At 60.4% G+C, this 11851-nt stretch overlaps 2 protein-coding genes across 2 annotated transcripts; both read right to left on the bottom strand.

The window, feature by feature from the left end:
- Positions 1 to 514: 514 nt before the first annotated feature.
- Positions 515 to 3895, bottom strand: ZACN (zinc activated ion channel). Its single transcript, XM_058284773.2, has 9 exons — positions 3751 to 3895; positions 3548 to 3672; positions 3355 to 3399; positions 3125 to 3231; positions 2715 to 2884; positions 1799 to 1923; positions 1504 to 1714; positions 1228 to 1374; positions 515 to 812 (listed from the first exon to the last, which is right to left on the bottom strand). Exons 1-9 carry the CDS (start codon positions 3842 to 3844, stop codon positions 622 to 624), a joined length of 1215 nt encoding a protein of 404 aa, XP_058140756.1. The 5' UTR covers positions 3845 to 3895; the 3' UTR covers positions 515 to 621.
- A 1116-nt stretch (positions 3896 to 5011) lies between these two features.
- On the bottom strand, positions 5012 to 6242 carry GALR2 (galanin receptor 2). Its single transcript, XM_058285019.1, is given in 3 exon segments — positions 5012 to 5453; positions 5456 to 5790; positions 6196 to 6242. Coding segments are annotated over 3 exon segments (711 nt in total). The 3' UTR covers positions 5012 to 5124.
- Between the last annotated feature and the right edge of the window lie 5609 nt (positions 6243 to 11851).

Here is an 11851-nt window from a genome sequence, read left to right as displayed (position 1 = left end):
AAGAAAACAAAGGCTGTGTCTGCAGCTGCCTCGTGTATACCAAGAGCAGCAGGGTGGAACGACTCCACTCCTGCCCAGGGCAGAGCTGGGCCCCGAAAGCTCCCCTTCAGCTCAGAAGTGTGGTGAGGGGCCCAGAAGGGCAGACCACATCGCAGCCAGAGGGACGGAGAAAGAGCAAGCAGGGCTGACCGCCCTCTGGATTTAGTGTGAGCACGCAGATCCCTTGCCTGGAGTCGCGAGGGTCCTCTGCACGCCCTGTGCCGCAAGGGCAGCAGAGGCTAAGTTCTCGCCCACCCGCTGCGGCCCACTCCCTTGCTCCTGCAGAAGCTGCAGAAGGAACAGTTACACTGCGTGGGTGTGGGCTGGGCGACTGGTGGACAGTGATGGGCAGCTCAGTGGAGTGGGGGTCAGGGGCGGGAGGCCTACTTAGGAAAAGAAGGAGGAACCAAGGCCAATGCAGCAGACCCTTGAGGTACACTTGCACTTGGTGGCAGGTTTATTTCATGCTCTGCTCCAGCCTTGTCATACCCTGCCCTTCCCCTGCCCCCCGCAGCCAGGGGAAGGCAAGCCGCCTCCAGGTCAGCAGCCGCGGGTACCGTTGGCCCTTCTTTTGCTGCCCCGTTACAGCCGGGGCTGCCTGCCGTGGGCTGCAGCCTCGCCAGGGGCTGGGTCCGACTTGCACGATGCCCACATCCAGATTCCAGTGAAGACGAATTGGCTGCACACGACCCCAGCCACATACACGCAGACAAAGATGTGGTCAGCAGCCTCAGCCCAGCTTCTCCCCGACCCCTTGGCTCCTCTGGGGGGCTCTGTAGGAGGGAGATCCGAGGAAGGGAACAGGTCCTCAGGGCGCACCTACCACTTCTCCCAGAGCAGACGGCTGAGCCTAAATATTCTCCCTTCCCAAGATCCACAGCTTGCTGATTATTTAGGTCTGGCATATTCTAGGCCAACTTCAGTTGAAGAAACACCCCTTAGGGAGGCTCTGCAAGGCGTGGGCTTATCTTGGGGAGTGTGAAGTCGCCCCGGCCTTCAGGGAGGCCGAGCATGCTGCCTGCTCCAGGCCCGGGGATGGGAGAGCCGGCAAGCGAGTGCAGGGAGCCTCGAAACACGGCCTAGTCAACCCTCGACCCCGGCCACCCCAGGTGTGCAGCCCTGCCAAACCGAGGCCACCCCTGCTCCACACAGGAAGGGGCCTCTGCCGCCTGCCCAGGCCCTGCCCACCTCCAGGAGTAGGTACTGGGCTGCCTCGGTCCTGTTGCTCCCCTCCCGGGGCTGGGCCGGGGCTGCGCGTGGCCAGCAGCCCGGCCAGCAGCACGGTCTCCATGGTGCTGAGGCAGAGCAGCAGCAGCAGGACGGTGAAGTAGTGAGCTGGCGGGAGCCAGGGAGGGCGGGTCAGCGCGGGCGCGCCCCCGCTCCCCGGGGAGAAGCCCCCCACCTCGGTGCACGAGGTGTGGGAGAAAGGAGGCAGGCCAGGGGCCAGGCGAGGGGCGCGCTTACTGAGCAGTGGGTTGCAGGAGGAGGAGCTGGGCAGGGCCTGCACCAGGGAGGAGTGGAAGACCAGGTAGCCCAGCAGCAGGGTCACCTTGTAGGCGATGCGCTCGATGGCCCGGAGAGGCAGCAGCGCCCCGCACACGTCGGCCCACAGCAGGACCTCGCCCGGCACCAGCAGCGCCACGATGGCCTTCAGCGCCGTGTTCTGCAGGCTCACCTGGAAGGAGGCCGGGCTTTCCGGGGCCGAGCCCGCAGCGCCGTGTCCTCCCTCCCTGGATCTGCCAGCCTCCTCCCCACTCACCGTCACCTGGAAGCAGGGCACCAGCCGCTGGGGCAGGGCCTGGGTTTTCAAATCCCGAACCACATACTCCCTCTTGGCGCCCACAATCTCATTGACCGCGGCGGCCTGGAACTCTAACTCCGCCACTGGAAGGGCATGAGAACGGTGAAGCGGGAGCCAGACCCCCGCCCCCAAGCTCTCTGGGGACTTGAGGCAGGGTCAAAGGTGGAGCTCAGGGATGATGGAGACTTCTCAAGGCAGCTGGGGGGCAGACCTGGAGATGAAACTGCTCCATGTGGGGGGTTCTCAAACCTTGTTTTTTAGCACCCCAGACACTCTGGTTAGAGGAAGGGGCCTTACCAGATTCGTAGATAAATTTTCATCGTAAAAATAAATGCACCTGGCACCACTTCATCCAAGGGAATGTGGCCCCAGACTCACCTACCAGCCTGTCACCCCACTCTAGAAGTGGATTTGTGGGGCAGCAGCTGTGGTATTTCATGGAGGGGAGGGAGGGAAGGGAGGGTGACAGTTCTCTCCAGGTTGAGCGTCACCTGGGGGATATTTATTCAGGATGTTTCCAGGAGAGGGGGCACAGCAGCCTGAGCTTCTGGGCTTGCCACAAGTGGCACAGCCCCTGCAGCTTGGCCCTGCCTGTCGAGGGCAGCGGCTCTGGGGTAGCCGAGGGAGGAGAGGAGACTGAAGTGACCTGAACCCACACGACGGTGGGGCTGTGGCCCCAGAGGAGGGTGGACAGCTAGGAGGTGGGCTGCTCTTTGGGAGGTGGAAGCGAGGAACATCCCCTGCCCTGGCATCCCCCCAGCTCCCCTAAGTTGGGGGAAGACTGGTGTGAGCACAGACCCAGGAGTCCCGGTGAGACACTAGCATGAGGCCAGGCGTCCCCCTGCCCTCTCGCCCCGGCCCTGCCCCTCCGCACCGGTGTTGCTGAGCGCGTAGAAGCTGAGGCTGCAGTCACTCTGGTCCCGGGGGAAGTGGAGGAGCTCGAAGTTGCAGTTGGTTTCTGTGGTGAGGGCCAGGTAGAGCTCGACGTGGCCGTCCTGTTCCACTCGTGCCCGGGGGCTCTGGTCCTGCCAGTCCACCCAGAGCCTGTGGGAAAGGCCCACAGCCGGAGGCCCAGCCCCTGCTCGGTCAGGGGCTCGGGGGAACCGGCATGTCCCCTCTTCTGACCAGGTTCCGCTTGGGGAGGGCAGCACAGGGCAGTGGTGGCTTCTGCGTGGTCTGGGAGTCCCCAGCAGGGGGGTATTCACCACAACGACGGCCTGGGGCTATAGGTGGCAGGTGGGCGGCGGGGGCGAGTTTGGGGATAAGGGCTCCCGCCTCACTCACGCTTCCTGGATGGTGAAGGCCGGCGTCCAGAGCGAGTCCCAGGGCAGCGTGACTGCGCGCTGCGGGTGCGCACTCGCGTTCCAGGCCAGGCGAGCGTCCAGCCAGGACTGGGGTCACAGGGCTGCCGCTGAGGCTCCAGGCTCTCCGCAGATGCGGGTCCCCAAAGCTCAGAGGGTTAAGGAGGACCCTGAGCTGGACTCCCGCCCCTCCCCCCCGGCAGTGGCACTCACCAGCCGAAGGAGCAGCACAGAGGATAGCGTGTACCGCAGGATGTCCTGGCGGAGGGTGGCAGCACGTCACCTCAGGGGTGGGTGCCCCATGGCAAAAGTAGGCAACCGTCCCCCATACCCCCAGGCTGAGTCCTGCCCCATCCCCACTCGGCACTTGGGCCCCTGTGCCCACCCGTGGCCCGGCGGCACTCACCACATTAAACACGTTGGACACGAACACCTGCACGTTCACGAGCAAGGGTGCGCTCCCGTTGTCGGGGATCTGCAGGGTTCCCCGAGCCTTCTGAGGAAAGTCCAGGTCAAAGAGGGATGACTGGCCTGAGGGATGGAGGTGGCAGTCACCCGGAGGCCTGGGGCCCAAATCCCAAAGTTCTCCCCTTCACCCCCTCCACCTACCAACCCATGGGGTGTGGAGGCTGCGCCCCTGGCCCAGGAGCCTGGTGGTGCCAAGCCAGAGGAGGGTGAGGTGGAGCAGAAGCCACCGGGCCATCAGCAGCTGCACCACGGGGACTGGATGAACCAGGACACCTGAGCCACAACCTCTACGCCAGTCTCTTCTCTGGGGACTGGGTGGCTGGTCAGAGGCAGCTGCTCTGTGCAGGGACCCTGGTACCCTGGACTTGGCACCCCCCCCCCCCCCAGGTTCCGCAAATACCTGAAAACAAAGCCCAGGATCCAGCCCTGCCAACCCTGCACCTGCTGTGGCTTCCCCGTCCCGCTCCATTTACACCAGCTGGGACCCACTGCCAAATCCAGTGGCTGCCATGTGGGACCTGGCAGGCACCAGACCCCACCTCTCCCCAACTCGGGCCTTCCATTCAAGGCAAGAGGGCACAGGCGTCCCCTTTGTTGCCATGGTGACTGCTTGTCTGGTCGAGGGCCCCAAACAGGGCTTTGAGAAAGAGTTTCCCCTCTATCCTTAAACAGTCAGGCGGAAACATGTAAACTCTTTGCTCCAGAGCCAGGGGACAGGCAGATGCCAGCTGGTGAACTGGTGGTGCAGGGGCTCCCAGTCTGCCCTGGGGCAGAACCTGGAGGTGGGGGTGAGGGTGGGAGTGGGGGTGGGCTTTCTTGGACCAGGGGAGGAACTGTGCCTCGGGAAATCTGATCCAGGCCCAGCTGCAGCAAGGGAAGGCACCCCCAGGCCAAAGGTGGGGGGCTGTGATGGGACCACCGAGACCCGAAAGCGCCCCAGGTTGCTGCAAGCCCAGAAGACCCGCCAGTGTCTGTTACGACCGACTATCCACGACTATCCACGCACTGAAACACTCGCCTGCTTCTGTCGCCGGCACTGACGGCTCTGGGTTGGGAGATCCATGCGCGCCTGGCGCCTCCGGGGGCCCGTGCACCGGGTCTTCTGCCGTTCCCCGCTGGCCAGTCTCTGTTAGAGATTGATTGGGGGTCCTAACCCAGCTGCCCGGGTAGCTCAGCAAAGCGCCCTGCATCCACCCATCGGGAGCCCCCATCCGAAGGCTTCTTCCCACCACCGGAGCCTCACGACAATGAGAACGGCGGGGACAGCGCGCCCCTGCGCTGGAAACGGTTTGCGCGTTTTATTAACACGAAACTCCCCACACACCCCTCTCCCGACCCCCGACTCTAACCACTTACGACCAATCGTAGCCCCGAAGTGCCCTCAGTCACGTTAACTCAGGACGCTGTCGGGGATCTTTTGGTCCCGCCAGGACCGATCGGGGACGCGGCTCCAAGCTGGGCCCCTGGGAGACGCAGGGTGGGGGGCGGGAGGCGCGGCCGCCTCGCTGGGGTGCGTCAGGCCCGGGGCCTCGCACTGCCGCATGCGGCCGCTGCGCAGACCCTGCGGGAGCCGGTGCGGAAGTGCTTGGAGACCAGCGCGTAGGCGAGGAGGTTGGCGCACGAGTGGGCATAGGACACAAAACGCGGGAGGATGCGCAGCGCGTACGTGGCGCGCGTGAGCGGGAAGCGGCGGAACCAAATGCAGAGGATGAGCGCGTGGCGGGGCATCCAACAGAGACAGAAGAGCGCGGCCACGGCGAGGATCATGCGTGTCCCCTTGCTCTTGGCGCGCCGGGCGCCCGAGCCGGTGGCCACCGGGTGGACTGCGCGCCACAGGTAGCGCCGCGTGCCGGGGGGTCAGGCCGAGCGCAGCACCCCAGCAGGTAGCTGAAGGCCAAGGTGCAGAGGTCCAGGGCGCGGCGGCGAGGCGCGCTCCACGCCGGCTGGCACCTGGTCAGGCTGGCCAGCCGCGACGGGCGGTAGTAGCTCAGGTAGGACCCAGAGAAGAGCAGCGACAGCCCCCAGATGAGCCCGATGGCCACCAGAGCGTCGCGGGGCGTGCGCAACTCGCGGGCGTGCAGCGGGTAGCGGATGGCCAGATCCCGGCGGGTCAGGCCGGGCAGGGCGACTCCGGGTGAGCGGGTGGATTCGTGCGCCCTGCACCCCCGGCCCGCTCCCACTCTGGAGGAAGGTCCCTAGCGTTGGACCACACCGCACACGGCCGGGGCGCGACGCAGCGCTCCCCTGACCCCCTCAGCCGCGCCTAGACAGGGCACTGGGTCGGGCTGCGGGAAAGGCTCGCGTTCCAGGCCGTTCATCCGCTCCCCTAAGGGACGCCATTACGGACAGATTCCAATCCGGAGGACGCCCCGAAGCATCGGGGGGTAAAGGCTGGGGAACCGATGTGGAGCTCCAGGAGCCTGTGATGTGACAGTCCACCAGTGACACTGCTCCGGTGATAGGACCCAGGCGCCTGAGGCTCCAGCAGACCGCCTGGGGGCACGTCGGGCAAGGTACAGCGGAGGGAAGCCGACGGCGCTCGGGGGGTCCCAGGAACCCGCCCACAACCGACCCCTCCGTGCTCACACGCTCGGTGGGCCCGGGCTGTGTACCCGCAGCGTGGCCTTGCCCATCGGCGCGTTTTGGGGGAAGGAAAAGAGGACGAGGAGAGGGAGGAGGAGATTCCAGAGTCGGAGCCAGATTTCCCTCACTGGAAGCATTCTAGGGTCCTTCCGAGCCCCCCTGGAGTCGCGCTCTCCGGAAGGTGTCTCCCGAGTTCTCCTCTGGCTGGTGAGGGCAACCCGAGGCGCGGCTGCTGTCCCTGCCGCGCGCCCCGGCCGGAGGCAGAGCGGACCAGCCAGGGGTCATCTGCGCCCTGGAGCAGACTGCGGCTTGGCCGGGGGTGACGGACCGCGGTTGACCCTTGCCAAGGCCCCAAGTTCCGCAGTCCGGGCCCAAGCCGACTGCGCCGAGGGGCCCAACCGTGTGGCCCGGGAGGCGACCGTGCTGAGACGCCAGAGTTTGGCACCGGGAGACGCACCGCCGGCTTCACGCCCTCGGCTGCTGGCGGGGCGCCTCTGAGCAAGCCCCTTGCGGACCCGCCTCCTCTGTAGGAGGGCCACGGCCACCCCTCGCCTCCCAGCCGCGCGGCGGCCTCCAGCTCAAGAGCCTCGCGGGCGGACGCGGCGCCGCTGGCGGTGCGGGGCTCGAGGAGCCGGGCTGTCCCGCCTGCCAGGCCCCAGGACGCGCGAGGCGGAGGCGCGCGGCAGCACCCGGGGGCTTGCGCCCCCTCCGCGTCCCTCCTTAACCCCCAGGTCCCCGCCCCGCAGCCAGCTCTGCCCCCTGCCCCCCCCCCCCCCCCCCCGCCCGCGTCCCAGGGCGCTGGCTCACCCCCGCCCAGGGAGACTGCGGCCAGCGTGAGCTGCTGGGTGCACCGTGAGGAAGAGGAGGCGGCGCGCCGAACTCCCGGCCGTCCAGGGGGAGAGGGAGGCCCGGAAGGGCCCGCGGCCCGCGAAGAAGCAGGTGGGCCCGCCCAGGTGGGGGTGAGCCGGTGGGAGGTGCTCGCGGCCAGCCCCACGGGAAAGACGAGCGCGGAGAGCGCGGCCACGACCCGCGCCGCCCACCTCGCTCGCGGCCTCGGCCCCGGGCCGCCCGGGCCGTTCCTGGTGCCGCCGCGCCGGGCGCTCCCCGGGTGCCCGCGGCCGTCGGGGCGTCGGCGCGTGAGCGGCTTGGACGGTTCGGGCCGCTGCGGCGACCCGCGCGACGCGGCGGCACTGCGCCGGGAGGGAGCCTCGCGGCGGCTGGGTGCGGGCGCGCAGGGACCCGAGGGAGGAGCGAGCGGCCCGAGGGTGGGACGGGGCCCCGCGGCCGCCGCGGCGCTGGGGGAAGGGCTGGCCGGTGGTCCCGGCGCACCCGGTCCCGGCGGGGGCAGCCACCCCCTGGGCGGGCGGCGCGCTCCGGTGCCCGGGTCCGAGCTGTGCCGGGTCGCCCGCCCGCGGGGCCCGGGTGTGCCTGGCGCCGCGCCGCAGGGAGCGCCCCCGCCCCTGGGACCCTGCGCCTCTCAGCGCTCCTGCAGCCCGGCGGACCGGCTGGACCCCCGGAGCTGGCCGCGGGCGCCCTCGAAAGAACCCTGAGCCGGCCGGGAGGTAGGGGAAGGGAAGTGCAAGGGACGGCTGCTGGTGGGGGGACCGCAGGTTTTCCAGAAGTGGCGAGAGGACAGGGCCCAGCCACGTGCTCCACATCTCTCTCCAGGTCTAATTCCGGGGACTGGAGACTGGGGCTCCAGGAACAGTAGGTGCTGAGGAGGGAGGGCGCTTGGTTAGCTTCCTGGCTTTCCCAAGTCAATAAATATTTTAAATATTGAGCACGTTGGGAAGCAGATGTGGCTCAACTGATAGAGCGTTGGCCTATCACATGGGAGGTCCAGGGTTCAAACCCCAGGCCTCCTTGACCCGTGTGGAGCTGGCCCATGCGCAGTGCTGCTGTGCGCAAGGAGTGCCCTGCCACGCAGAGGTGTGCCCCACGTAGGGGATCCCCCCACACAAGGAGTGCGCCAGGTAAGGAGAGCTGCCCTGCGGGAAAGAAAAGTGCAGCCTGTCCAGGAGTGGTACCACACACAGAGCTGATGCAGTAAGATTACACAACAAAAAGAGACACAGATTCCTGTGGTGCTGACAAGAATACAATCGAAAACAGAAGAACACACAGCAAATGGACACAGAGCAGACAACTGGGGTGGGGGAAAGGAGAGAGAAATAAATAATAAATATTTAAAAAAATATTGAGCATGTCCTCTGTGTGTCAGCCTCTGTCCTTGGTGCCATGCCTCAGTTTCCTCAACTGTCATATGGGGGAAATGACATCTCCCAGGCCTCTGCTGAACATGGAATAGGAAGCATCTGTGAGACCTGAAGTCATGTGGTGGAATCTGAATAAATCAAAGCCTGCTTTCTCCTTACCCTCTCTAGAGATCTGAAAAGGGAAAACCTTGAGAACCTACAAAATTTTGCAGAAAAATGGGGGGGGGGGGGGGGAGGAGGGACAAAGTCTGCCTAGTTCCATGTACCAGCTGCATTTTCCTGGCTGGCCAGGGTTGGTGTTTAGTTTGCAACAAGACTGACATATTCGTTGCTGATTTTGCCTTATTAGACATCCAACATTTGTGACAGTGACTCGTTGCTGTTTGTATAGAAGGTAACCCCATTCCCGGGACCCCTCCCTGGACAGGGAAATCTACCTCGTGGTCTCTGCCTCTCCTTGCCTTGCTCTCTTCCCCCTTCTCCCAACAATCTCAGCCCGTCAGGTGCTGCTACCTACTTCCCTTGAGTGGAAACCTGCGGCCCTAGTCAATGGACAGGAAGAGAGCAGTTCCTGTTTATGAGAGTCTTCCTTTCTTGAGCAAATATTTGTTAAGTGCCTGCTCCTCGCTAGGTACTCTTGTGGACCCTTAGGATAAACTGGTGAGCTCTGCAAAGATCGAGGCCTGCCCTGAGCTTACTTTCTAGCAGGAGAAACAGACAATAAGCATAATCTAAGTAAGGTAATAATCTGTAAGAAGTTGTTGAGTTCTTGGGAGGAAAGGTATATCAGAAGAGAACTGGGGAGTGCCAGAGTGGTGGTGATGGTCCAGTTTTAAGTAGGGTGCTCATGGAGCAGGTGTAGCTCAGTGGCTGAGCACCTGCTTCCCATGTATGAGGTCCCAGGTTCAATTCCCAGCCTGGGAACCTCAAAAAATAAAAAATAAAAAAAAAAGATATCTAGGGGAAGGGCATTCCAGACAGAGGGAATGGCCAGTGCCAAGGCTCTAGGGCAGGGGCTCTTAACCTTTTTTGCTCCACGGACCCCTTACTAAGTCCACACTATACCGTGTATTCTTTTTTTTTTTTTTTTTTTTTTTTTTTAAAGATTTATTTATTTATTTATTTCCCCCCCCTCCCCTGGTTGTCTGTTCTTGGTGTCTATTTGTTGCGTCTTGTTTCTTTGTCCGCTTCTGTTGTCGTCAGCGGCACGGGAAGTGTGGGCGGCGCCATTCCTGGGCAGGCTGCTCCTTCTTTTCACGCTGGGCGGCTTTCCTCACGGGCGCACTCCTTGCGCGTGGGGCTCCCCCACGCGGGGGACACCCTTGCGTGGCACGGCACTCCTTGCGCACATCAGCACTGCGCATGGCCAGCTCCACACGGGTCGAGGAGGCCCGGGGTTTGAACCGCGGACCTCCCATATGGTAGACGGACGCCCTAACCACTGGGCCAAAGTCCGTTTCCCACCGTGTATTCTTTAATAAATGTATCACCTGCACACCAACACAGCCCCACAAGAATAATCTTTTTAAAAATTTCATTTCAAGCTCATGGACCCCTTGTTTAGAACCCCTGCTCTAAGGCAAGGAGGCTGGTAAGCCCTGAGTTGAGTGAGGGAGAGATTGCCAGGAGAAGTGAGAAACAGCTTGTAGGAATTCCGCCCATTGTCAGGACTGTCATTTCTAGTCTGAGGAGAACCAAGAGCTATTGCAGGGTTTTCAGCAGAGCATCTGAACTTTTTTTTGGAATGGTCTTACTGAGGTGTAATTCAAATACCATATAATTCACCCATTTAAAGTGTAAAATTCAACAGTTTTTAGTATATCCACAGGGTTGTACCGGTATCACCATAATCAATTTTATAATATTTTCATCACCCCCAAAATAAACTCCTACTCTTTAACCACCTCCCATCACTCTCTAATCTTTTCTACTCCCCCTGGCCCAGTCCTAGGCAATTACTAATCTTCTTTCTGTCTCTGTATATCAGCCTGTTCTGGACATTTATATAAATGGTATCCTAAAATATGTGGCCTTTTGTGTGTTACTTCTTTCACTTAGCATGACATTTTCAAGGTTCATAGATATTGTAAAATGTATCAATACTTCCCTCCTTTTTATGGCAGTATAATATCCCATTGTACGGATATGGCACATTGTATATCCATTCATCAATTGATGGACATTTGGGAAACTTACTTTTTTTTTTTTTTAATTTTTTTAAATTTTTTTATTTTTTATTGACTTAGTAATAATATTACATTAAAAATATATATGTGAGGTCCCATTCAACCCCACCCCCCACCCCCCCCTCTCCCCCCCCCAACAACACTCGTTCCCATCATCATGACACATCCATTGGATTTGGTAAGTACATCTTTGGGCACCTCTGCACCTCATATACATTGGTTCACATCATGGCCCATACTCTCCTCTATTCCATCAAGTGGGCCCTGTGAGGATTTACAATGTCCGGTGATTACCTCTGAAGCACCATCCAGGGCAGCTCCATGTCCCGAAGACGCCTCCACCTCTCATCTCTTCCTGCCTTTCCCCATACCCTTTGTCCATTATGTCCACTTTTCCCAATCCAATGCCACCTCTTCTATGTGGACATTGGATTGGTTGTGTCCATTGCACCTCTATGTCAAGAGGAGGCTCAGATTCCACCTGGATGCTGGATGCAATCCTCCCATTTTCAGTTGTAATCACTCTAGGCTCCATGGTGTGGTGGTTGTCCTTCTTCAACTCCATCTTAGCTGAGTGTGGTAAGTCCAATAAATCAGATTGTAGGTGCTGGAGCCTGTTGAGGCTCAGGATCTGGCTATCACATTGTCAGTCCAGAGATTCAAATCCCCTAAATATATCTTAAACCCCAACATTAACTGCACCTCCAGCACATTAGCATGAAAGTCTTATGAAGGGAGATCCCATCTGAGTCCAGATTCATCACACATAAACACCATTTCCAAAGAGGGGCCATCTGCCCTGGTAGTTAACCCCATCGGCCATGACCATAACTTTGGGAAACTTACTTTCCCTTTCCTCCTCCCTTTTTAACAAATTTTTTTGACCTCATTGTCTTTTATTTTCCTTTTAATTGAAAGAAAATTTGTTTTTTTCCTCAGATACAAAGATTTTTGCCCTTGCATTAAAAAAAAACAGTGCCCCAAACGATGACACAGGACTTACAAAGACTCACTGGCCCTCACTGACCCTGTGATTCCTATTCTACCGGGCAAGGTCTCAACTACCCTTAATATTGTGATAACAGGTATACCACAGAACATGTGCCATTTTAACATTTTTTTTTTAAAGATTTATTTTTATTTATTTAATTCCCCTCTCCCGGTTGTCTGTTTTCTGTGTCTTTTTGCTGCGTCTTGTTTCTTTGTCCGCTTCTGTTGTTGTCAGCGGCACGGGAAGTGTGGGCGACGCCATTCCTC

Source organism: Dasypus novemcinctus, chromosome 21 (assembly GCF_030445035.2).
Source record: "Dasypus novemcinctus isolate mDasNov1 chromosome 21, mDasNov1.1.hap2, whole genome shotgun sequence".
NCBI classification, from domain to species: Eukaryota; Metazoa; Chordata; class Mammalia; order Cingulata; family Dasypodidae; genus Dasypus; species Dasypus novemcinctus.
Note: the sequence above shows the minus strand (reverse complement) of the source record. Positions and strands in the feature narration are given on the sequence as shown.

Coding starts and splice junctions, on each gene's coding strand:
- ZACN (XM_058284773.2), bottom strand. CDS start 3,844: ATGGCCCGGTGGCTTCTGCTCCACCTCACCCTCCTCTGGCTTGGCACC. Junction 3,232..3,354: donor CTGTGCTGCTCCTTCGGCTG/GTGAGTGCCACT, acceptor CTGTGACCCCAG/TCCTGGCTGGACGCTCGCCT. Junction 1,375..1,503: donor CTCCTGCAACCCACTGCTCA/GTAAGCGCGCCC, acceptor GGCTCCCGCCAG/CTCACTACTTCACCGTCCTG.